A 27,576-nucleotide genomic window follows, 5' to 3' on the forward strand; every position below is an offset into this window, starting at 1 on the left:
AAGGATCAATGAAACAAAGAGCTGGTTCTTTGAGAAGATAAATAAAATTGACAAACCCCTAGCCAGACTCACAAAGAAAAAAAGAGAGAAAGCTCAGAAAAACAAAATTAGAAATGAAAGAGGAGAAATAACAATGGACACCACAGAAATACAACAGATTATAAGAGAATATGATGAAAAACTCTATGCCAACAAAATGGATAATCTAGAGGAAATGGATAAATTCCTAGACTCTTACAACCTCCCAAAGCTGATTCAAGAAGAAACAGATAATCTGAGTAGACCAATCACAAGGAAAGAGATTGAATCAGTAATCAAAAGCATCCCAAAGAATAAAAGCCCAGGACCAGATGGCTTCCCTGGGGAATTCTACCAAACTTTGAGAGAGGATTTAATACCCATCCTTCTCAAGCTATTCCAAAAAATTAGGGAAGATAGAACACTTCCTAACACATTCTACGAGGCCAACATCACTCTGATACCAAAGCCTGACAAGGACAACACACAAAAGGAAAACTACAGACCAATATTGCTGATGAACATAGATGCAAAAATCCTCTACAAAATCTTGGCAACCCAAATTCAGCATTACATCAAAAGGATCATACATCATGATCAAGTGGATTCACACCAGGGACACTGGGATGGTCCAACATCTGCAAATCAATCAACGTGATACACCACATTAACAAAATGAGGAATAAAAACTACATGATCATCTCAATAGATGCAGAGAAAGCATTCGACAAGATCCAACAGCCATTTATAATAAAACTCTTAACAAAATGGGGATAGAAGGAAATTACCTCAACATCATAAAGGCCATATATGACAAACCCACAGCCAACATCATACTCAATGGGCAGGGACTGAGCACCATCCCCCTGAGAACAGGAACAAGAGAAGGATGCCCACTATCACCACTCTTATTTAACATTGTACTGGAGGTTTTGGCCAGAGCAATTAGGCAAGAGAAAGAAATAAAAGGAATCCAATTAGGGAGTGAAGAAGTGATATCCTTGCTGTTTGCAGACGACATGATCTTATATATAGAAAATGCTAAAGAACCCATCAGAAAACTATTAGAAATAATTATCAAGTACAGTAAAGTAGCAGGGTACAAAATTAACTTACAAAAATCAGTTGGTTTTCTATACTCTAATAACAAACTTACAGAAAGAGAACTCAAGAATACAACTCCATTTACAATCGCAACTAAAAGAATCAAGTACCTAGGAATAAATTTAACCAAGGAGGTGAAGGACTTATACAATGAAAACTATGAGGTATTACTGAAAGAAATTGATAATGACATAAAGAGATGGAAAGAGATTCCATGCGCATGGATTGGAAGAATAAACATAGTTAAAATATCCATACTACCCAAAGCAATCTACAGATTCAATGCAATCCCAATCAGAATCCCAATGACATTCTTCATGGAAACAGAATAAAGTATCCTACAATTCATATGGGGCAACCAAAGACCCCGAATAGCTAAAGCAATCTTGAGAAATAAGAACAAAGCTGGAGGCATCACAATCCCTGACTTCAAAATGTACTACAAAGCCATAGTGACCAAAACGGCATGGTACTGGTACAAAAACAGGCACACAGATCAATGGAACAGAACTGAAAGCCCAGAAATAAAACCACACATCTATGGACAGCTAATCTTCGACAAAGGTGCCAAGAACATGCAATGAAGAAAAGACAGTATCTTCAATAAATGGTGTTGGGAAAACTGGACAGCCACATGCAAAAGAATGAAAGTAGACCACTATCTCATGCCATACACAAAAACAAACTCAAAATGGATCGAAGACTTGAAGAAAAGTTCTGAAACCATAAAACTCCTGGAAGATAATATAGGTAATACACTCTTTGACAATGAACTTAAAAGGATCTTTTCTCAGACAAGGGAAACAAAAGAAAAAATAAACAAGTGGGACTTCATCAGACTAAAGAGCTTCTGCAAGGCAAAAGAAATTAGATTAAAACAAAGAGACAACCCACCAACTGGGAGAAAATATTTGCAAATCATATATCCAACAAGAGGTTAATCTCCATAATACATAAGGAACTCACACAACTGAACAATAAAAAAACAAACAGCCCAATCAAAAAAGGGGCAGAGGAGATGAACAGATGTTTTTCCAAAGAAGATATACAGACGGCCGATAAACACATGAAAAGATGTTCAACATCACTTATAAGCAGGGAAATGCAAATCAAAACTACACTAAGATACCACCTTACACCTGTTAAAATGGCTATAATCACTAAAACTAAAACTAAAACTAACAAATGTTGGAGACGGTGTGGAGAAGGGAACCCTCATACACTGCTGTTGGGAGTGCAGACTGGTGCAGCCACTATGGAAAACTGTATGGAGATGCCTCAAAACACTAAAAATAGAAATATCCTATGACCCAGCTATCCCACTACTGGGTATCTACCCAAACAACTTGAAATCAACAATCCAAAGTGATATATGCCCCCCTGTGTTCATTGCAGTACTACTGACAATAGCCAAGACATGGAAACAACCCAAGTGCCCATCGACTGATGATTGGATAAAGAAGATGTGGTATATATACAATGGAATACCGCTCAGCCATAGAAAAGACAAAATCCTCCCATTTGCAACAACGTGGATGGACCTGGAGGGAATTATGCTAAGTGAAATAAGCCAGACTGAGAAAGACAAACATCAGATGATTTCAGCCACATGTGGAATATGACCAAACACATGGACAAAGAAAACAGTTCAGCGGTTACCAGGGAAGGGGGTTTGGGGGGAGCACAGGGGATGAAGGGGAGCACTTGCGTGGTGACACACAAGAAATACTGTACAACTGAAATCTCACATTGATGTAAACTATTATGAACTCAATAAAAATTTTTTAAAAATAAAGTCAATTATCAATACGAATGATCTAGAATCAAAACAAAGTGAGTCCTGAAGTGCACGTATGTCTGTAGTTATGACGTTGTGAGTCAAGGAGGCAGAGGAGACCTGGGGCCCTGCCTATGCTGGGTCTACTGTTCTGATACACGTCACTCGGATGTTCAATTCACCTGCCCGTCCTTAATGATCCACTATGAGCAGGAAGGGGCTGCCCCAATCCCTCCTTGGGCTTCTTCAGCATGACCCCCTGCTCACCTCTGAGTGGGACAAGCCCTCCTCCCTTCTTCCCGGGCCACTGCTCTGTCCAGTGTAAAGCCCAAAGGCTGGGGGGTGTGGAGGCCAGGGAGGACGGTTAGGATTGGGGCTTTCTAGAGTCCAGCTGTGCCAGAAGGTAACTCATCCTCACACCTGGGGCCAGAGGACCCTCTTTGATATGACTGGACCTCTTAGGGTAGGCCCTAGGGGACCACCTGCTCACACCTCCCCATGGAGGTGGCAGTAAACACGTTTCCACTCTGTTCCTGAACTGGGTAATCAATCATTTCACTGATGATGCCAAATAAAGAGGCCCATCGACCCAGGGCCCGGATGTGCCAGTGGAAAGAGGTAACTGATGGTATTCTGTTCTCAAGGAAAAGTATGTGACAAAAAGTAAAACGAAAGCCTAGTAAATTTTCTGTGAAGTTAAAAAACAAACACCAGAATGACTATAAAATCTGTATTGTAAAGGAAGGGGCCTGGCATGAAGCCACTCAGTCGGCTGAGCCTTGTGACCTGCCTTAGGACACTGACACAGAGAGGTCCATCTGCCCCAGGGGGTTCTCAGCCCCGAGGCAGCCTCAGGTCTACCTGGTGATCTCGTAGAACACACAGCCAGCACTCCACAGGTCCATTTTGTAGGTGTAGAACCCATCGGTGAGGAGACACTCTGGGGCCCGGTACCAGCGGGTAGAGATATATTCTGTGTACGGCTGCTTGGAATAGACACTCCGGCAGGACCCAAAGTCCCCTAATTTCAGGACATCCTGCTGCAAGGGGGCAGAAAAGCAGTGACAAATAATGTCATATAAAGCAGCTCTTGTAATACAAATTATTTCAAATATTTACTTATGTACTAACAAGAAAATTACTAGCATCTAAACTAGCTTATAAAACACAAATTACTGGCTTTATAAGCACCTGAAAGTGCCTCTAACAGACGCGGAAGTGGTGTTTGTGCTCGTGGAGCATGTTTACAAACGTTCTGGCTAGGTTTTACAAGCATTCCCAATGTCACAGGCTTGGGATCCCGTCACAGCGCGAGTCTAGAACGCAATTATACACTGCAGCCACAGCGCTGTTAGGCCTTGCACTTCCAGCACCGTCCAGCTCTGCCGGCAGCTTCATCCTCCGCTCAGGGGCAGCTCAGGGCTGGCTCACGTCACATGGCTCTTTGGAGCAAGTCAGACATACCAGGGAAACAGGTTTTGAGATATTTCTTCCATTTTCTTTACCCCTCACATTCAGGTAATAAAATACAGGCTGTTAATGAATTTGGAGCTTGGGCACCTACAGCTACAGGATCATTAAACATAGCACATGTCTTAGCCAGATTATCAAGAAACCTCATTCTAATGGCCTTTTACCTCTGTTCCCATTACCCAATACATCATGTGGGGCTTTCAACAAAAATTATAAGGCACGTTAAAAGGCAAGAAAAAACACAGTCTGAAGAGACAAAGCAAGCATCAGAACCAGACTCAGATATGGCACAGACTTTAGAATTTTAGACTTAGGGAATTTAAAATAAATATGATTAATTTGTTAATGGTTCCAATGGAAAAAATAAACAACATCCAAGTTCAGATGGGAAATGAAAGCAGAAAGATGAAAATTCTAACAAAGAATCAAAAGGAAACACTAGAAATAAAAACACTGTAACAGAAATAAAAAATGACTTTGATAGGCTCATCAACAGACTAAACACAGCCAAGGAAAGAATCAATGAGCCGGAAGAGGTGCCACTAGAAACTTCCCCTACTGAAATGCAAAGAGAAAAAAGAATGGTAAAACCAGAACAGAACGTTCAAGAACTGTGGGACAATTTCAAAAGGTGTGGTGCGCCTATACACCATGGACAAATCACAAAATAACGATGCTGAGTGAAGAAGCCAGAGCAAAAGAGAGTACATACTATATAATTCTATTTATAGAAAATTCTAGAAAATGAAAACTAATTTATAATGACAAAAATCAGTCTTTGCCTGGGCACAAGGGATGGAGAGAGAGGGCTTACCAAAGAGCATGAGGACACTTTTGGGGGGTGACAGATTTGTTCGTTAACTTTACTGTGGTGATGGCTTCATGGGTGTATACATACGCCAAAACTTACCACGCTGAACACTTGAAATATGTATACTTACGTGGCTTTGGATGGAGACAGACCTGAGCTCAAATCCTGCCTCTTCCACTTTCATATTTAGAGTATCCAGAATGATAATGTGATTGGAGTTTATTTTTGTACATAGTATGAGAAGGGTGCCTAACATTATTTTCTTCCAGATGTATAGTTACGTTGATAGCATTTGTTAAATAAATCATTTTTTCCAAATTGGGAGAAAAAAAATTATAGCAAACATGGTATCCAGTTATATGGGACTGAAAGCATACCCAAAGAAAAGTTTGTTTTTTTTTTAAAGATTGGCACCTGAGCTAACAACTGTTGCCAATCTTCTTTTTTTTCTTTTTTCTGCTTTATCTCCCCAACTCCCCTCCCCCCCGCCCCCCCGTACAGAGTTGTATATCTTAGTTGCAGGTCCTTCTAGTCATGGTTCATGGGACGCCACCTCAATGTGGCCTGACTAGCAGTGCCATGTCCACGCCCAGGATCCGAACCCTGGGCTGCCGCAGCGGAGCGCGTGAACTTAACCACTCGGCCACGGAGCCGGCCCCAAAAAAAGTTTTTATATTCAACCTTTATTCTGATATCAATTTTTCATATAAAAGTTCTTACCTTTATTAATATATTTTCTGGTTTTACATCTCTGTGAAATATTCCATTTCTGCATTTAATATAAAAGGAAAGATCAAATTAATCGTACTTCATTCATTCAAATTCTTTTACATTGTGTTTTTAATGAATGTTAGCACATTTTATTAATCTGAGCACTGTCAAGTCTCCGAATGCGTACCTGTGCATATGATCAAGGGATGTACATAACTGGTACATATAGCGCATAATTTTTTTTTCTGATAATGGGTGTCTTCTCCCTGTGCAATCAAGGAAACAGCCAAACATGGTTACCAATGGTACATATCCCCTTTTCTGAAATTAGAAATAGAATCCATTTTTATTTGATATATGAAAATCTAACTTCTTCTGTGAAAAATAATCTGAAGTAGCTTTAGGAAATATGGCATGTACCTACAAAACATACTGTTTAAAATCCTACATACTGGCATGATTCCACACAGCGCATGTGCTCTGATCACAGCGATCACAGTGAGAACAGTGTGTTGAGTAATAATCACAAGAGTAGCCTGGTCAGTTATACCTAATATGAGCCTCAGGGTGGCCTTCCAGGATGCTCTCCTTCAAACTGTTGTGTCAGGAGTCACTTGTAAATACAGTGTTTTCCTAGGCTTTCTGTCTAGATGGAGACTTCCATTTTAAAGGGGGATATATCAGAGTTCAACAGAAGTACCTTTTTTAATTCAAGGAGACCAATGATTGCTTTGAATTTCACAGCCCATGCTCTCTTCTTTGACAAAAGGAAGCAATCATTTGGCAGTTGATGCTGATGCAGCGCTCTGCTGCCTTCAGTCCCCAACGTAAGAGCCCTTTTGGGTGCCTACCCTTCCTTTCTTCCTTGGTCCTCTCACCCGTTCGTGGCCCTGGGGGTAAGGACATGGCTCTCTCCCCTCTCCCTCGGTGAGAATCCCTGCCTGCATGAGGGGGCTACTGGTGAAGTGAGGTGCCCGCGTGAACCGTGTGGGACCACTGGTCTGAACAATCGGAGTCCACATCCTTGACAAGGAGGGGGCTGACTACACACTCTCCACAACAGTTTTTCTAAAACAAACTGTCCAGGCCTGAGACTGTATCTGGTTCCAACCAGATTCTTATTTCCAAACATTTTACAATAAATAAATACAGTACACTTAATAAACCACTTGTAAGTTCGTCGTTTGACCCTACTAAATGCCAGCCAACCGTGAACAGTATTTCTCTTGTCGGTGTTAGTTATGCTGACCAAGTTAATTTTTCCAAGTTAATTTTTGCCAAACAGTCTCATTAAGAAGATTCTAAAGAATGTCACATATAATACTAGTGATGTAAAAAAATTTTAAGTGAACACAGTAATAACTATGGCACTGGTTGTCAGTACTAGCTGAAGGAATATAGCTACCAGTGTAGCCCACGTTGTTAACAGACTATTTCACACACCCGCTTCCCACAAGGGACCCCTGTCCCCAGGCCTGTGTCTGACTTTCCTGGTCAGGCTTGGAGGTGCACACTGGGGTCCACCATGGCACAGCCAAACGGCCCATCATATACACTTTGGCCCAGAGAATGGGCCCTGCAGTACCACGCATGCACACACATGCTGTCGGTATTTTGCAAAGGAGGGCCCTGCATTATGGTGCACTGTTCTGAGAGGTTAGAGATCTTGAGCTGCAGAGGGTAGCAGGTGGGACGTCAGACTCCGTGTGGAGCCTGGGCCATCACCGGCACCCCTCTTTCATCAACCACGGCAAAACTCAAGGACGGGGTCCTCCCAGTTCTGCTCTTTGAAGCTGGTTCATCTCAGGCAAGTGCGATAACATTTCTGAAATTCAATTTCCTCACCTCTAAAATGGAGTTGAGCACACAGGATTGGGAAGATCAAATGCAGTAATACAGAGCAAGCATACTACAAATTGTAAAGTAATAATAATAATGATGATAGCAATTAGTGTTTATTGATGACTATGCAAGCCAGGCACTGCTCTATCCTCACAACAACTCTGAGAGTTAGACACTATGATTATCCCCATTTTAGAGACAAGGACTAAAGCTCAGAGAGTCTAACCAGGACCTCCCATCATCAAATAGGCACAGCACCGTGCATGCTCTGAGCCAACACGTTGTTCTGGGATATGGGAGCAATGCATGCTGCGTCAACACAGCCAAACTGGAACCGTGCTTCCCAGAAGCGCTAGCATTAAAACTAGGATGGTGTCATCAGCTTGAAAGAAAAATTCTAATGACAAAAATGGTGCATCACTCACACTCTGAAGGCGCAGAGACCAACAGTGTAAGTAAAGCAAAGACATTGACCATTCTGCGTCAAAATGTTTCAAGGAAGTACTAGGAATGCCGAAACAGGTTTATTTCACTTCTACTTTCCTTTTTATATCTGCACAGAGTGATAACTGGGCAAACTGTCTAAATAGATTTAAAAGAGTTCTTTTAATAAGGATAGAACTAAAATTGCTAACTGATAAGAAAGCTATGTGTCAGAGCTGAATTGGCAATGTTTTCTTCTTTTTTGTTGGGACATAAAAAATGGTGCATCACACAATCAGTGGGTCAGAGCTGATGAAATATCTGAATCAGTCTGACACAGTAATGTTATGCAAAACAGTTATCACGTTGCATGGTAATAAGGCACCTCCTAAGCTATTCATGGAAAAAAATTGTAATGCTATGTTTACAGTCAAATCAAGCTTGTTTTGCTCTTTCCTACTTGGTTTATTCTCCAATACCATGGATTTACTTCATGGTGCCTGCCTCAACCACAGCCTCTAAAAGGTAAAAACTAAAAGGTGACAAGGCCAGCCCACTGGACCTGGAACAGCCCATGCTCTAGAAGGCAGCCAGTGACCGGGATTTCTGGGCCTGACCCATCTGCTGCCAGCAGAGGGTCTCAGGGTCTGGGTGGCCAAGTCTGCCAAGAGAGGAGTAGGGGGGCAGGCAGTGGAGCCAAGGCAGAAGACTGTGTGGCTCTGAGGTGGTCAGTGGTGGCCTTGGCAACCAGAACTTTCCTGGTTCCACTCCCGGGAGGCCTGACTGAGCTTTCAGCAAGAGATCTGTGGCTTTCCAATAAACTCCTTCCTTTGTATGTAAACCAGCTGAACAGCATGTGCTCCGTGCAATGAAAACAGTCTAACTATGATGTTCAATATCTATAAACATCATCCAGGTGGACAACACCTCTACCACAGAGGGGACAAGAGGGAGGACTGGCCCAGTGGTGTAGTGGTTAAGTTTGTGCTCTCTGCTTCAGCAGCCCGGGGTTCATGGGTTCAGATCCCAGGCCACGCTGTGGTAGCATTCCACATACAAAACAGAGGAAAGCTGGCAGAGATGTTAGCTCAGGGCCAATCTTCCTCACCAAAAAAAAGAAAAAGAAAGAAAGAAAGTGACAAGAGGGAGATGCACCAGACAACAGGAATGTGAGGTGAACGAGCGACTGCTCCCAGGTGTTGAAGTGAGCACTGGTGAGGGTGAGGGCACAACAAACTAGCCCTTCACAAAAGCAAATTAACGTAACTTGAAACAATTAAAAAAGGGAGCAGGGGGCCGGCCCCGTGGCCAAGTGGTTAAGTTCACGCGCTCCGCTTCAGGGGCCCAGGGTTTTGCGGGTTCAGATCCTGGGCACGGACATGGCACTGCTCATCAAGCCATGCTGAGGCGGCATCCCACATGCCACAACTAGAAGGACCCAGAACTAAAATACACAACTGTGTATTTTAAAAACTATGTATTTTATGTAAAATAAAATCTTAAAAAATAAAATAAAAAATAAATAAAAATAAAATAAAAAAGGGAACAGAATCAGATACAACATAGTAATAGTAGATGCCTCTATAGTTAGGTTATAATCTTAACCAGTTTTTCCTTATAAAATTGCTGGTCCAGGGACTGTTTGTTACTAGTCTAAGAGGAGATGACAGAAATTAAGAGTAACTGTTTGGAAGCTTTTACAGCAATTCAATATTGCTGTGACATCCAAGCACATGACCATTTTTCCAGTAATTAATTTTTATTGTATTTTATAAAAGTTGTGTTCTACAACAGATCAGGGGGAAAAAACTGGTCTCCTACTACAGACAGTTTTAGAAACACTGGTCTAAACACTAATCAAAAGCTACTTCTCCCCTGCTTTCAAAGCCACTACTGGCTTCCCACTGACTGAGAATAACCGGTTCTTATCCTGGCCCAACCAGCCCCACTGGCCTCGCCTACCCTATTGCCTAGAACTCTCCTCCTCGTGCTCCAGCCACACAGGCCTACTCCATGGTGGCCTCGAGCCCTCTGCACTAGCTGTCCCTTTGTTTGGAACACTGTCCCCATCACTATCTAACACAGCGGCCTGTTTCAGTCACTCATAACACTTACCCCTGTGTAGAACTCTTAATCATCTTTCCTTGTTTTTACTTTCTCTCCATCTCCTCATCAGAGTGTGAGCTCCACATGGGTGGGAACTGTGTCTATCGTGTCCCATTGTGTCCCCACCTCAGGAACAGCCCATGGCATGTAATGGGGAGTGAGACAGCCTCTCCTGCATTGTCTAACTCCACCACTCTTCCAGGTGAGCCTGTCCTTCCCTAGCCAAGTCATCTCTGCCTCATCTGACACTCACTGGACAAAGAGAAAATTAGCTCGAGCAATTCACTTTCTCGAATGATTTCACTTTCATACAGATTCTCTCTACAATAGACTATATATTCTTTGAATATCAGAAAACGCATCTCTTTACCTTCACCAGACCTTGTACATGCTGTGCATATAAGTAAACAACTCAATAAAGCTTGTGTGATCATTCTCTCACTTCATTATCTTATTCCTTGGTATTCAATAGTGCTACTTAATATTCTTATAATCCAAGAGAGTAGTAATTTAAGTTAAATGATTTGTTATTCTAGTAGCAGAAGCTTTAGTGATTGATTTGGTTTTCAGTAAGTCAGCATCATTGTCAACAAGAGCAAATAATTAGAAAACGCCTATTCATTTGAAAGTAGCCAGCCAGAGCCAGGAAGAGAGAGCCGGGGAAGCTAAAGAGCGTAGGAGCTAAGGTTTCAGAGCCAGACCTGAGTTTAAGTTCTGGCTCTACTACTTATTAACAAGTTACCCTTTGAGTTATTACTTAACCCTTCAAGCCTCAATTTCCTCATCTGTAAAATGGAGATAATAGTGCCAACCACATAGGGCTGTCCAGAGGCAGTACATGTGGTGGTTAAGAACACGCACTCTGGAACCAGGCTAAGTTCAAACTCTAGTTCTGCCACTTACTAGGTACACAGCCTCGGATAAGTTATATCTCGCTCTCTATGCCTTGATTTCTTCATCTTTAAAATGGGGATAATAACAATATCTGCCTGCTACAGCTGTTGTGAGGGTACAAACAATTAATTCTTATAAAGTGTTAAGAACAGTGCCTGGCATGTGGTTAGCACTCATGAACTCGTTAGCTATCATCATTATCACTGTATTTCATCAATTCTAAGGCAGACTTTTCTCCCCTTATATGTTAACAACTCTGAAATCAGGATGCATATTCCACTATTTAGTATCTTACAATCACTGTCAGCCATTTCCCCCATCTTCTAATATCTCTGAGACTAGATGCCCCTTACCACGGACAGCATCTTAGATCCAGGACACTGAGCAGAGCCCCGGCCCAGCCTACGGAAGACATTCAATATTTCTGTAATGAATGAATGTCTGTTGATCTATAACATAACAGTCTTTTCTATAACCTCTCTCTATAGACAGATACTGAAAGAAATGATTTCATTTTCTCCAATAGTACAATTCCCCTACCACTGGAAACTAGAAAGATATTTACTTCTAAACAAAGCTTTCTCAAATGTCTAAGCACATAGAAACTTCCCAGAAATTATCCCCTCCCTTTGAGTTTTAAAACATCACACTCTAGGAAACAACAATCAGAATTCTAATATAAGATACATATCTTACACCAAAAGAATTGTTACTAAACAAAGGAAGTAATTATGTAGATTCATTAAAAAGCAAAATGTTAGCTTACTGATAAAAAGATTACTGTAAATGAACTAATAAAATTTAGTGGTTGTTTCTCCTGGTTGTTTTTGCTACTTTATCCTGATATGTTAGATACATATACACAGAGAGGATCAAAGTGAAGAATCTATGTCAGATAGTATTTGAAAACGTAATCAGAGAAACACCTCATTTATCTAGGCTGATGCTTAATAAGTGAAATTTCCAGATAAATAAGGTTTACTCGTGGAACATAAAACTCTTCCCTACTGTAATCACTTTAAACAGGAATCTTTTAAAAACCTTTTACTCACTTTCCTCTCCTCCCCCCAGTGCTCACCGAGGTGGTACGGTACCACAGTCCACCACGTGCTTGTGCTTTCTCTAACCTCCCTTGGGGAATCTGGAGACTCGTGACTTTTGCCCGGACTGCTCTCATTTGGTTCTTCACTGTTCTCATGTCCGTGTTTTACACTTTCAGTCTCCTCCATCATGAGACTGTCACCTATCACTTCCGTTACTGCTGGTGTGCCAGGTTCTAGAAGCTCCTTCTAACTGCTCTATTTTGAATAGATTTCAGACCAAGAAATCAGATAACTAAGTTTGTTAGAATTGTACGTAAAACAAGATTAAACAGAGACCTGAGTGAAGGGCTTACCTATGAATAAAATCGTAACTTATAAGAAATATTATATATTCCCAGATATAAGACAATCTCCTATTTTCCCAAAAAGATCCAAAGGTTTTTGGATCCAAAAGTTTCACGTCAACTTTTATGGATTCAGAAAAATGTGTCTACTTATTCTATTTATTAGTAATTTACTAAAATATACATATTTTAAATCACATATAAAATATAGTAATCTGATACAATGCTCTTGTCCACTCTCCCACTTCATAGAAACAATTTTCTCTGAACTCTTCACAAGCATCTTCAACATCAGTGTCTTCTCATTGCAAGAACAGCTTCTTGATCTAAAAGCTTTCCATAGCACATCACGTTCAGTGTGGCCTAAATTGTTTGAGATAATACAACAGTTTTTAAATCATCTATAACGCTGAAACCAAAATTCTATTCCAAGCCATAAGCAGTCACTCACATGACATTAAGGAGGTTGATTTTTTTTCCATTTGTCCAATAGGCATAATGTGATCTGTGAAATATAGCACTTTCTGAGCTACTTTTTCAGCAATATTTACAAGGCTCATTTGTCCTGACATCTACCACAACAGCGAGGTCAGATCCCCAGGGATATTTGCTAAATGTGGGTCAACCATCTGCCTCCTTTTCTCTGTTTCCCTCAGGTGACCTGCATAAGCCTCCAAAACCAGCCTGACTGAGGTTGGCCCAGGCGAATGTGCTTTCCTAAACAGTGCTTTACTGTTCAAGAGAAAGTACACGAGTGAGCACCCTGCAACACAGGAGACCCTGTAAGGATCCAAACATAAGGAGGCTCCCTCTCATCTGAGGGGTTATTTGTGGGGAAAGCCCTGCTTCATTTCAAGGCACAGAATAGAATGTTGAGCAACAGCAGGTCCCAGGAGAAGAGGGGAAATTCAGAGGGGGACAGGCCTGGGTGCACAGCCCCCCTGCAGGGACCCACAGTGACGGAGGCCTAAGCAGCCCTGCTGTCCTCTGCACCAGCCTCACCCACATGACCTGGCCAGCCTGAAGGCCTTGTGGTTGTGCTTCTCACGTGCAGCATGTTCTGAGTAGATGAGACTGCCAGAAAAACACCTCTGCAGAGTGAAGTAGTCCAGTACCGCGCATTTATATACAACTACTGCACTACGGTGACTAAGGATTTTGAGAACTAAAACAGAGCATATGTGAGCTACAAGCTTTAAAAGATCTTAGATTAGTTGTCAAATTAGTCTACGTACCTCGGATTAGCTCATAAATATTCATGTCCATAAGTTCACATATTAGTGCAAGAGAACCAGATTTTCTGTCACTGAAGAAGAAAGCAGGTTTTTAAAATGCTTTTTCTTTTCTTAATCAGAAAACATAATCAAATACTTAATTCATTTGTAAACATTTCTGGTAAACATAAAGCACTACCACATCAAATGAAGACTGAAGTGCAATGATTAAAACAGTAGAAGTTTTGATTTTAAATCAATATTTCAGGTAAAATTAATTTAAAATAATAGTTAAATTCTACTTTAAGAAAAAAATTTTAAAGCCCTCCCCTGCCATATTTTAAAGACATGTGTCTTGAAAATATAAAATTAACTATCAGCAGAAAGAAGAAATGAAGTTGGGAGTTGGCTAAGCAAAACAATCAAAGAAAGAATAATTTAATTCATGCTCTGTGACTGCACGTTTAGTTTTAATTTACCTAAATTACATCCATGTAACTGGGATACAATACAACGTGGGAGCAAAATCCCAAAACCAGTCAGGGCAGAGAGGGAGAAAGATGAGTCACACCACACCCATGCCATGTCCAGGCCTTGCACAGAGTGCGGACAGAGGACTCTGGCCGAGCCACCAGCTTCTCCTGAGTTCAAACAGCTCTTAAAGGGATCCCTGAGCCCCAGCCAGGGGAGCCCATGTCACCCCCAGGTCCTGCTTGGGGTGCCTCTGGTGGGACTGGAAGGGGTCCTCACTGTCTCTCAGGGCTGTGAGGAGGCCCATGTGCAATTCTGGGCGAAGTGCTCTGTAAAGTGCAGGCCAAGCACCCTTGCACGGGCAGTGCTGTGACGATCACATGCAGATGCAGTCTCTAGCCCTGGCCCAAACTGATGGCTCGACATTTCATCTGAGTTTAAAGCTGTTCAATCCTCTAACGAAAGGCCACTGCACTTTAATTGTCAGAGACTGTTGTCTCCTGGCTGGTTGTAAAGGCCAGGTTCCCTGGAGCACTGCAGCGAGGCCTCACTCTGCTGTGCACCTGCTCAGAGCTCAGCGACGCTCCAGCCCACAGAAAGGCAGCTCCCGGAGTCTCATGGCCCGAGTTCCTGGCTCGGGGTCCAGAAGTATAGTACAGAGCTGCCAGCACCTGGGGACAAGGTGTGCTCTGCCTTCTTGATCAGAAGGTAAACCTTAAGGAAACTATTCTATAATTAGAAAAGAAATAAAAAATCCCCTGAAATTCTATCAATTATAGTAAGAAAGGCTACACAAGACTGTGCAGAGATGGCCACTGGCAGGGACAGAGTAAACACAATCCCTGAAATAGGACAGCAGTGCTTTCCTAGTACGTCATAATTCACACTTGAGGCCTCAGATGCCCAGAGTCACTATCGTCCACACAGAAGCTAACTGAGCTAAAGAAGAGGAGACATTTGAATTATGTATGCTTTTATGATATGGAGTCACTTAAATGAAGGCATTTCCACATCAGGAATCAGATGCACATTTGTCCAAATAAACGTGGCTTAAGATAAAATAAATATGATTACTCTCTGAGCCACAAAGCAAATACTTAAAATGTCTACTCTGATTTTCTTTCTTAAAAAGAGATTTAATCATTATCATCAAATTTAGATAATTTTTAAAGCCCCCAAAATACTTACAAAACCACTTCATGCAACATAAGAATGTTTGGGTGTGGATTCAGGCGCCTCAGTGCTTGTATCTCTCGTAGATTATTCACTTGCTCAATACTATTGTGTAAGTAAAAATGAATAACTAATTTATAATTTAGGTCAAATTTAAAATTAGGGTTATTAAATTATTATTTATTATCCATGATCACAACTGCAAAACTCAAAAATATGTCAAGTAAGTTAATCAGGTTTTATTTCTGCCATTAGCAGTTGAAGTTACGCATATCTCGTTTCTGCATTATCTCATAAAAATGAAGGTTTTATAGCTTTGGACATATATTCAAAATTTTCCCATCTAAGCTCCTAAAGGAATACTTTGGTAGTTTCCTTTACAATTAACAAACATAGAAACAGATATTAAAATTTTCTATTAATCAGTTTCTGGCAACTAACCAACAGGGCAACGTAAATACCCTCTAAAAATAAGTATTTTAAATTTCCATGAACAGACCCGTCCTTCCTTCTTATCTCTAATGAAGGTTGACATTTTTTCAATTTCACGCACCTGGTGACAGGTGTTCTCTCAGTAGGTGTGTCTTACTGCAGGCTTTTCTTTATGAAGAGTGCCCTGTCTCACACCGCGCTCACATCCAAAATCACACCAGCACAAGTTTAATAGAGGTCAACGGCCTGAGGCTGTCACTGGCCTCTGGACAGATCTGTACAAGAGACACACCTCCCCATGGATGGGCCCATGGAGTCATACCCAAACAAATGACCCGATCCACCAGAGACTTCCATCTTGGAGGTTCTGAAAGGAACTAATTGTGGGAATATTCTTCTTTCTTTGGCAAAACTCTGTTCTACCAATTTTTAACATATAGTGTAAAGCTCAGCATCTTGTTTGGTCATTAAAAGAGTAGTTATATCCAATAATATATTATTATTGTTTTAAATCAATGTGGCCAAATATTTTAAGTCTCTCTCATACTAGCCAACAAACGGGGAGCCTGATATATAAGAAGAGTCTGAATAATCTGAGTGTAAGAATATTTCTGACTAAAAGTTTTAGATCCCTTCTTCATTACTATCCCCTATTTCCTCCCTCACACCCAGGATGATATTCAAAATGTTAGCAGCTTGTGTGCCATGGTCAACAAGCAACTAGAAAGACAAAGCCCACAATGCTGGAGCAGAGTCCTAAAGGCGTTGAACCAGGCACTGAGAGGGGAGGTCGGAGGAGCGCTGAGCAGTGGGCCAGGCGCAGAGTGGCAGGTTGGGGGCAGCACTCAAGAGGCTCAGGTTAGCAGTTAGCCACCACCCAGAACACGAGTCTTTCACTATTGTAATAACCATCATGGATGGCCATACTGATGTTTACAGGGACCATATCATGACACCGTCTATTCATTACATCAGCCTAGTACCCACCCCAACACCTGCTCCTCATCAGCACCCTGGACCACAGAACCAGGGCCTCACCTACATGCCTCTGGAACAGTGCTCCCCAAAATATGTGCCACAGAACATTAGTTCTCTGGAAAATGCTTTGTGAAGAAATTTCATGTTCAAAAAGCTTGAGAGAGGCCCACTCTATTTCCTTTTGGAGAGCCACAATTTACAGCTGATATTAAAAGATTTCAAAAACCCTACTAAACAAAGAAAACAGTTTACTTTTATTTAACCCAAAAATTCCCAGAATTTTTGGTACCAGGATTCTTTCTTACTTACTACTGAGTTCCCATTCCTTAGAACTAGGTCTCCAGAGAATACAGCACTCCAGACTACCCTTTGAGCGACATGATAGAAATAGCTTTTTTTCTTAGGAGAGCGAAGATGAATAAAGACAGCAATAAGGCAAAAAGAAGAAAAAAAGACCAAGTAAAACATTCTTTTGGGGGCATTTACATAACCGATTATAGAACATCATTCAATCCCCTTTCCTGGGGTCTGCATTGGAAGAGGCCACCAAGACTCTTCTTCATGTTCCCACACCACGAGAGGTCCCTGACTCAGGACCAGGCTGATGAAGAACCCTCACCTCCACCTGGTGCCTGTCATGCCTCTGCCCGTGGCATGCCACAGGTAGCAGTTCTCAACCAGGGAACTTTGCTCCCCATGGGACATTTGACAATGTCTGGAGACATTTTTAGTTGTCACTAGTTGAGGAGGGAGTAATCCTGGCATTCAGTGGTAGCAGCCAGGGATGATGTTTTAAATATCCTATAATGCACAGGACAGGCCCCACAACAAAGAATAATCTAGGCTCCCCAGTGGTGTAGTGGTTAAGTTTGCCCCCTCTACTTCAGCGGCCTGGGGTTCGCAGGTTCAGATCCCAGGCATAGACCTAGCACCGTTTGTCAAGCCACACTGCAGCGGCATCCTACATACAAAATGGAGGAAGACTGGCACAGATGTTAGCTCAGCAACAATCTTCCTCAAGCAAAAAGAGGAAGATTGGCCCTGAGCTAACATCTGTTGCCAATCTTCCTCATACACATGAAAAAAGAATAATCCAGGCCCAAATGTCAATAGTGCCAAGGTTAAGAAATCCTGCTTTAGGTGGAAAGAGCAAGAAACCAACTGGAGGTAGCAATTCTAATTTGTGAACACCCTATTTGAAAAAAATTAGTTTCTAGAACTAGGTAGTCAAAAAGCCATGTCATTTACACAAACAAATAGTCACTATTCTCATTTTTTTTTTAAAGATTTTATTTTCCTTTTTCTCCCCAAAGCCCCCAAGTACATAGTTGTGCATTTTCAGTTGTGGGTCCTTCTAGTTGCGGCATGTGGGATGCCTCCTCAGCATGGCTTAACGAGTGGTGCCATGTCCGCGCCCAGGATCCAAACCAGTGAAACCCTGGGCCGCCGAAGCAGAGCACGCAAACTTAACCACTCAGCACGAGGCCGGCCCAACTCTTCTCATTTTTAATATGAAAGCCAGTTACATACCCTGAAACATATTTTGTTTATTACAGACAGAATTATTTTATGCCTCCACAGGCATTCACTCTGAAATAACGAACTAATAAAAACATTAGAAAGGCATATTTTTCTGGGTATTGCTAGCCTTTGTTCAAATAAAAGTACTTAATAAAATTCTAATCAACTCTGTTCCTTCTTTTAAATATCATGGGGAAAAAAAATCTAAAAATCTGGAAGTAACCACTTTTCTTTGCCCTGGAGTTGCTTTGAATTTTGTGGTCAGGTGACATTTAGTTAATTTTTTTTTTACTGTTCTGCAGGAAACAAAATATATCATGGAATTGAACATAGAGGAATGTAGGCAGCCTCTCCTTCAAAAAGAACTAGATGATATCTACCATAAATGGATTTTCTCTACAATTGGAAAAAATTACAATTACCAGGATTAAGTCTTTAAAAAAATAACTAAAAGATTAATTATGAAATTTCTGCATTTGATTCTTTTAATCTTTTTTTTAAGATTTTTTTTTTTCCTTTTTCTCCCCAAAGCCCCCCAGTACATAGTTGTATATTCTTCATTGTGGGTCCTTTTAGTTGTGGCATGTGGGACGCTGCCTCAGCGTGGTTTGATGAGCAGTGCCATGTCTGCACCCAGGATTCGAATTAACGAAACACTGGGCCGCCTGCAGCAGAGTGAGTGAACTTAACCACTCGGCCACGGGGCCAGCCCCTGCATTTGATTTTATTGGAAGGATTTTATGGAAAGTAAGTTTATCTAATCAATCCAATCTGTAGGAAGAAAGTCCTTAACGTGAAAGGGAAAAAGAAGTGGTTACATTAATATTAGATAAAATAGATTTCAAAACAAGGATTTTTATTATTTATGATTTCATGATGATAAAAAGGGTCAAGACATCAGGAAGACAGGACAATCATAAATATGGATGTGCTAAATAACAGAGCTTCCATACACATGAAGTAAAAACTGGCAGAACTTAAGGAAGAAAGAGTTGGAAATGTCAACACCCTTTCTCCATAACTGATAAAACAATCATCCAAAAAATCAGTAACGATACAGAAGATCCTAATAGTGTTATTAACCACCTTGACCTAATCGACATTTATATACAGTATATTCATCACCTACAGAAAAATATGCTTTTCAAGTATATGGGGAACATTCACTCAGATGAACAATATGCTGGACCCAAAGATAAGTCTCAATAAGGGCCAGCCCCATGGCCGAGTGGTTAAGTTCGTGGGCTCCACTTTGGCGGCCCAGGGTTTCGCCAGTTTGGATCCTGGGCACAGACATGGCACTGCTCATCAAGCCACGCTAAGGCGGTGTCCCACACAGCACAACCAGAAGGACCTACAACTAGAATATACAACTATGTACTGGGGGGCTTTGGGGAGAAGAAGAAGGAAAAAGGAAAAAAGAAGATAGGCAACAGATGTTAGCTGAGGTGCCAATCTTTAAAAAAAGTCTCAATAAATTTCAAAGTACTGAAGACTTACGGAACATGTTCTCTGACCACAATGGACTTAAATTAGGAATCACTAAACAGAAAGCTATCTAGAAAAGCCCCCAAATATTTGCAGAGTAAACAACACATCTGAAAATAACCCATGGGTAAATAAAAAATCACAAAGGAAATTAGAAAACATTTCAAATCAAGTAATAAAGAAAGCACAACATATCAAAATTTATAGGATGCAGGTAAAATAGTGCTTCAAAGAATATTTAATCTTCTAACCAAAGAAATGGTTAAAATCAATTGTCTACGTTTTCACCTTAAGATGGTAGAATAAGAAGTAGTAAATTAAATCCAAAGAAAGTAGGAAAAAAGCAGTAACAAAGAGCAGAAGTCAATGAAATAGAAAACAAACAATAGAGAAAATTAACAAAGCCCAAAGTTCGTTCTTTGAAAAGATTAATAAAACTAACAAAACCCTAGTAAGACCAATGGAGGAAAAAAAGACACAAAAGTCTACCACCACCAGCCAACATCAGGAACGAAAGAACAGCTATCTTTACAGGTCGATATTAAAAAGATAACACAGGAGTATTACGAACAACTGCATGCCAACAAATATGACAATTTAGATTAAACGGACAAATTCCTTGGAAAAGATAATTACCAAATCTAACACAAAATAAAATGAAACTAAAAATAGCCCTAAGTTTAGGGTTAATCTATATAATATATAAGGAACTCACACAACTGAAACAACAAAAAATACAGCCCAATCAAAAAATGGGCAGAGGATATGAACAGACATTTTTCCAAAGAAGATATACAGATGGCCAATAAACACATGAAAAGATGTTCAACATCACTAATCAGCAGGGAAATGCAAATCAAAACTACACTAAGATACCACTTTACGCCTGTTAAAATGGCTATAATCACTAAGACTAAAAATAACAAATGTTGGAGAGGGTGTGGAGAGAAGGGAACCCTCATACACTGCTGGTGGGAGTGCAAACTGGTGCAGCCACAATGGAAAACAGTATGGAGATTCCTCAAAAAACTAAAAATAGAAATACTATATGACCCAGCTATCCCAATACTGGGTATCTACCCAAACAACTTGAAATCAACAATCCAAAGTGACATATGCACACCTATGTTCATCGCACCACTATTCACAATAGCCGAGACATGGAAACAATCCAAGTGCCCAGCATCGGCAGACGACTGGATAAAGAAGATGTGGTATATATACAATGGAATACCACTCAGCCATAAAAAAAGACAAAATCACCCCATTTGCAAACAACATGGATGGACCTGAAGGGAATTATGCTAAGCGAAATAAGGCAGACTGAGAAAGATAAACACGATATGATTCCACTCACATGTGGAATATAAACAAACACATGGACAAAGAAAACAGTTCAGTGGTTACCAGGGGAAGGGCAGCACTCATGTGGTGACAGACATGAAATAACGTGCAACTGAGATTTCACAACAATGTAAATTTTATGAACTAAAAAAAAATTCAGCTGAGAAAAAAATAGCCCTATGTTTATCAAAGAAACTGAATTTGTTATCAAAAGCATCTTCATAGGTGATGGAAATGTTCTAAAACGAGGTTATGGTCATAGTTGTACAACTGTAAAAATCTCCTAAAACTCACCTAAAATGGGTGGATTTTTATGACATGTAAATTATATCTCAACAAAGCTTTAAAAAATCTTATAGAAATCCAAATTATTTGGCATAATTCTATTTGTTTAATATTCCATGGTATGGATGTACCGTGATGTTATCACCCATCCCACCACTTTGTTTTGTTTCCAGTTTTTTATCAGTATGAATGATGTTGAAATAAACCTCACGGGGGGCGGGGGGTGAACCCTCTCCACAAAGAAAATTTCTAGGCCCAGATGATTTCATCGGTAAATTATTTCAAACATTTAAGAAAGAAATATTCTTACACATTTCACAAAAGAAGATACATGAATGGCCAATAGCACATGAATGAGTATCCATCATCATCAGTCATCAGGCAAGTGGCAACTGAAACCACAATGAGATAATACTACACACTCACCAGAATGGCTATAATTTAAGACTAACATCACCAAACACTGGTGAGGATACGGAGCAAGTGGAACTCTCATTCTTTGCTGGTGGGAATACAAAAAGGTACAATCGTTTTGGAAAAAAGCTTGGCAGTTTCTTATAAAGTTAAACATACACCTACCCTTGACCTAATGATTCTATTTCTAGGTAATCACCTAAGAAAAATGAAAGCATATATCCACAAGAAGTCTTGTACAAGGGTTTTATAGCAGCTTTATTCTTAGCAGCCCCAAATGGGAAACAACCCCAAAGTACATCAACAGAAGAAGGGATAAACAGATTGTGTTGTAGTCACAGACTAGAATGAACACTACTCAGTAGTAAAAAGGTATAAACTACTGGTCTAACAGTGTGGATGAATCTCAAAGACTTTATGCTGAGCTAAAGGGGCTGGACATAAGAGCACATACCGTGAGATTCCATTTACGAATGTCTGCAAGAGGATAAAGGAAAAAAACCCCAGAATATTGGCTGCCTGGGATGGGGGTGGAGAATTGACTGAAAAGGGACATGAAGGAACTTTCCAGGGTGACAGAAATGTTCTATATCTTGATTACATGGAAATATCTGTTTGCCAAAATTACAGAGTTAAGGAATGTGCATTTCAATGTATGCAAATTTTGCCTTAAAAAGAAAGAATTGTATAAAAACAACCAAGTGGGGAAGGAGACTGGGTGGAGCCATAGCTTAAATAAAAATCACAAGGTTGTTGATTGTGGCTGCTGGGTACCTGGGGCTCATTATACCATTCTGTTTACTTTGTACATGTTTGAAATTTCTATAATTATATTCTTTTTAAGAAAAGCGCTTTTAGAGTGACTCATGAATTTCTTGCCTTTGCTTTTATTTATAACTTTACAAAGAAGACCTTACTTTTGCAAAGTAATTTGAGGATCATTTAGTGATGTGACTTGAGAAAAATTGTCTACCAAGTCAAGATGGCTGCATTACATTCTGCAGCAGTGAAGAACGCTGGAAAGAACACAGGCTCTGGACCTTTACAGACTTGGGTTCCACGCTTGCCAGCCAGGTGATACTGGGCAGGTTAGGGAAGTCATTTTTCTCAACTGCGGTTCCCTACACCGAAAGAAGGCAACTACAGCATCTTGCTCCCGGGGCTGCAGTGAGGATGAAACGATACACGTACATAATTCATCTACAGTGGGCACGGCACCAGACGCCTACTGAACAACTACTGTAATCTTCATTATTATTGTTGCTATTATCTCACTTTCATTTTGAAAATAGTGTTCAAACCCTAATACCTTGCACAATTTGTTATTGGCAAGTTCATATATTACTGTGAGCCAGCACTGGGCTAAGTGCTTTTACCCAAATTATCTAATTTAACCCTCATAACAATCATATGAGGTAGATACTGTGGTTATCCCCATTGTATAAATAAAGAAACTGAGGCACAAGAGATTAAGGAATTGTCCAAGGTCATAGAACTAAAAGTGGAAGAGTTGTTAGTTCTACATTCAGAGTCCAGCTAGCAACCACATGCTAAGATTAGCACACGTGTTAACCTTATTGCTTCAGGGCACAGAGAGATTCTACAAATATTAAGACTAGGGATTTTTTTTTTTAAAGAGACTCATTCCATTTCTTTATAATCATTTCTATAAAAATACAGAATACTATCATAGCAAAAAAAGAGCCTCTTATTAAATGTATACTTCTGGTGAGTATAGGTGGGAGGACATTTGAAGATATACCAAAAAAGATATCCAAAGGACTTGGCCATTTTGCAGCCTTGGGCAAGTAACTAACTTCATTATCCCCAAACTAAGGGTTTGAGCGACTCAGGAGCTGAAAGTACCCTTCCTGACACAATGAATTGGTTTATTTTACCTTACCTAGACTTCATGGTGGCAAAGATCATTGCAAAAGCTATCAAGTTCTATTTCAGTAAAAGCAGAAGGAAAGGAGTGGAAATAAAACTTGAGGAGGTGTGGGGTCAGAGGCTGCAAACACCAATCTCTTCCTGCCTGCCTGACTCAGTGTGACTCCTCTCTGCCCGCTTCTTGTTTCTCACGCCACCCACACAACTCTGCAAGGTGACTTTGAGGATTCACTCAGACAATGATCGGTAGAGCAGAAATGGATTTTTAAAGGAACCTAAAATTATTCTTCAAGTGAGTAAGATTAAATAAATTGTTTAAAAATGATGATACTCCAGAACTCTAAAAGCTAGAAATATTTTCACAGTTAAAAAACAAAAACAAAAACAAAGAACAGCATTAAAGTTGTGGATCAAGTTACAGTGAATAAACATCCAACAAATTAGCAACCTCACCCCTAGAGGTGACACCAAAACCAGCTTGCTTTCTAGAAGAAACCATAAAGTCATTTCTTCCTATAAATTAGAAATAATAGCAATACCTTTATCGGAAGAAGCTTATGAGCAATATGAGTCATTCCATATCTCCTATGGTTATTTTTTGTTTTGATTTGTTTTCTACTTTTTATTTTGAAACTATTTTAAACTAAGAGAAGACTTTCAAGAATAGCACAGAAAGTTCCCTTCACTCAGCTGCCCCTAATGTTAACATCTCATGCAACATTGATCAAAACTGGAAGTTAACGCTGGTACAACTCTATTAACTAAACTACACACTACCTGGATTTCTGCAGTCTTTCCATTTCTGTCTTTTTCTTTTCCAGGATCAAAAATACCACATGGTAATTAAGTTGTCACGTCCCCTTAGTCACCCCCACTCTGTGACAGTTCCGTAGTCTGTCTTTGTTTTTCATTACCTTGACCGTTTTGAGAAGTATTGGGCAGGGATTTTGTAGAATGCCCCTCAATTTGGGCTTGTCTGATGTATTCTCATAATTAAACCGAGATTATCGATCTCTGGGGAAAAATACCATGGAGGTGATATGCCCTTCCCATCCCATTCTATTAGAGGGTACGTGATATGAATATGTCTTATTACTGATGGTGATAATCTTAATCATTTAGTTAAGGTGGTATCTTCCAGGTTTCTCACTGTAAAGTTACTACCTTTCCCTTTCTATTTTCTATCATTTAGAAGCAAGTCACTAAGTCCAGCCCACACTCAAAGGGAAGGAAATTAAACCCTACCTACTGGAGGAAGGAATATCAATTTGTGTACATAAGTTAAAAGCATCACAGTAATTAATAAATATTTGGGGGGAGATCATTTGAGGCTGTGCAGAAATCCTGCTCTCTTTAAAGTTTCACCTACTAATTTTAGCATTCATCAGTTTATCTTGCCTGCAGAAATTACTATGGTATTCTAATGATGATTTCCTATTTCTCTCATTCCTTCTATATTGATTAATCGGAATTCTTCTATAAGGAAGAACTGTCCCCTCATCCAAATTTATTTATTCATTCAGTCATTTGTTTGTATCAGGATGCACTCATCATTTCAATAGAGACAGATAACCAAATAATGCACTCATTATTGAAGAGAGCCAGAGAGAGAGAGAGATGTGTAGTATATACAGGTTAAGTGTCCATACACATGAGCTCTGTCTGCTAAGAGGGCCTAGAGGCAGTGACATTCTAGAAGCAATAAGCACACCTGGTGCCAAGATCTTGTTTTCTAAATACGTTTCTCCAATAAAAGGAACCACTCCTTAGAGAAATGGAAGATTCTAGGGGCAGGGAGAATACAAGATAGACTTAGAGATTCTTGTAGTGCCAACAAGTAAAGAACTGTTAAGAAAAGAAAAAGAATGGGGCATGTCAAAAAAACACAGAGCCAGAGGCCGGCCCCGTGGCCGAGTGGTTAAGTTCGCGCACTCCGCTGCAGGCGGCCCAGTGTTTCGTTGGTTCGAATCCTGGGCGCGGACACGGCACTGCTCATCAAACCACGCTGAGGCAGCGTCCCACATGCCACAACTAGAAGGACCCACAACCAAGAATATACAACTATGTACCGGGGGGCTTTGGGGAGAAAAAGAAAAAAAAATTTAAAAAAAAACCCCAAAAAAACACAGAGCCAACCTGAAAGAGCTCCCAGGGCCAGAGTTGGACTAATTATTAAATAATTAACGACAGTATGGGATTACAGTCTCCTATAGTTTTGAACATACATATCAAGAGCAATAAGAACTCATAAGAAGAAACCCAAAGTCCAATTCCCCTTGGGTTTGGATTACACAGCCTAGCAGATACATGTCAAAACTAAGCTCAAGACTCTATCAGTGACTCCGTACATCAAACAGTCACAAAATACCAGAGTAAGCAGACTTCCTTTTAAGTAAGGCCAATATGTGCAATTGTGATTTATACAACAGAGACTAAAGCCCGCTGATCATCCCACCCACAAACTTTAAAAAAAAAAAGGTAAAGTAATAATACTGATCCAGTGGTATTTTCTTAAAAATTTTTACTTACTGTGAATTTTTAAAAGAAAAATATGTGTTCAAATTAATCATTTTTGAAGTTAAGGCAAACAGCATGAATTGTTTCTGAAATACAACAAATGATTACACATACATTAACAAAGGCTACCATCTATTGAACGTTTACCGTGCACCCCTCCTTGCTAGCTACCTTATATTCATCTCCTCGGTCAGACCTCAAGCACCTCATGACCAGGAAGCCAAAGCTCGGATGCACAAGGTGTGCACTTTTGGTGTGTTGGGACCTGGTAGTGGTGGTTCAGGATGCACATCGCCACTAGGAAACCACGTCCCTTAGATAACACTACATTCTCCTGAGGGACTGAGGTTACATAAGCTACTTCTCCAGATAAATTGAGTGTTCCTTGACCCTCAAATGATTGCCCCTTAAAACATTCTAATCTTCTTTGAGGGAAATGTTTCTAAAATGTGGTACAGCTATCTCTACCTTCTTGAACGCACATCTGTGACTAAGTGTGATCCATCCTTGATGGCTGGCTCAAGAGAGTGAACATGCCTGTGCATTAATTCTGACATAGCAACGACCTCCGAAGTTGAAGTCTGAAGGCTATTCATCTAGTCCACCTTTTCTTTCTTGCTCTTTTTTTTGAGGAAGGTTAGCCCTGAGCTAACATCTGTGCCCATCTTCTTCTACTTTATATGTGGGACGCCTACCACAGCATGGCTTGCCAAGCAGTGCCATGTCCACACTCGGGATCTGAAATGGCGAACCCCAGGTCACTGAAGCTGAACGTGCGCCCTTAACTGCTGCTCCACTGGGCCAGCCCCTAGTCCACTTTTTGTGTTCAGCTCTTTCCCAAAATAACAGCTGGCAAGTCCTGGTGTCTATAAGTACATCTACCCCTGAATTTGAGTATGGGACCCAATAGGGATTCCGGTCCTGTGTTAAGGTGCAAACGCATCACATCCTGCTGCTCAAAGGCCTTTCTTAGCTACTCTGAGTTTGTGGTGGGTTTCTCAAAGGTGGCTTTTTAAGGAAGTCTGCTCTTTAGATATGGGATAATCAGTACACTGTGCATCAAATTCTCTATCATTGAGCAGTTTAAAGGTAAAGATGGAGTGGGGGGGGGAGATAAAGAAACACAGAGAATGCAGAATACAGAGGAAGAAGGGACAGAATAGAGGAAAAGCAGAAGACCCAGTAACTTCAGAGTCTTGGCAGTGACACGTAAATGACCGCATGCTTTGGGTGATGAAGAACAAGGATTCTGGCTCAGTGAAATCTGGATTCAAATCTGGCTCTGCCCACCTAGTGGCCTAGA

At 40.5% G+C, this 27,576-nt stretch overlaps 1 protein-coding gene across 13 annotated transcripts in view; it reads right to left on the bottom strand.

Moving 5' to 3' along the window:
- Positions 1-27,576, bottom strand: part of MOK (MOK protein kinase) — a 64,931-nt gene that overhangs the window by 8,314 nt on the left and 29,041 nt on the right. For 2 of the 13 annotated variants that reach the window (XM_023628420.2, XM_070249290.1), the window contains exons 3-9: positions 26,286-26,359; positions 15,420-15,509; positions 13,782-13,852; positions 12,769-12,909; positions 6,082-6,160; positions 5,904-5,952; positions 3,761-3,939 (exon numbers count right to left, since the gene is read on the bottom strand). In XM_023628420.2, the coding sequence (XP_023484188.1) occupies positions 3,761-3,939; positions 5,904-5,952; positions 6,082-6,160; positions 12,769-12,909; positions 13,782-13,852; positions 15,420-15,509; positions 26,286-26,350 (674 nt within the window). In that variant the 5' untranslated portion in view covers positions 26,351-26,359. The remainder of the gene's footprint in view (positions 1-3,760; positions 3,940-5,903; positions 5,953-6,081; positions 6,161-12,768; positions 12,910-13,781; positions 13,853-15,419; positions 15,510-26,285; positions 26,360-27,576) is intronic. The other 11 variants (XM_023628423.2, XM_023628419.2, XM_070249292.1 and 8 more) reach the window with 9 other exon arrangements.

The sequence above is a fragment of the Equus caballus genome, chromosome 24 (genome assembly GCF_041296265.1).
Source record: "Equus caballus isolate H_3958 breed thoroughbred chromosome 24, TB-T2T, whole genome shotgun sequence".
In the NCBI taxonomy this organism is placed as follows: domain Eukaryota; kingdom Metazoa; phylum Chordata; class Mammalia; order Perissodactyla; family Equidae; genus Equus; species Equus caballus.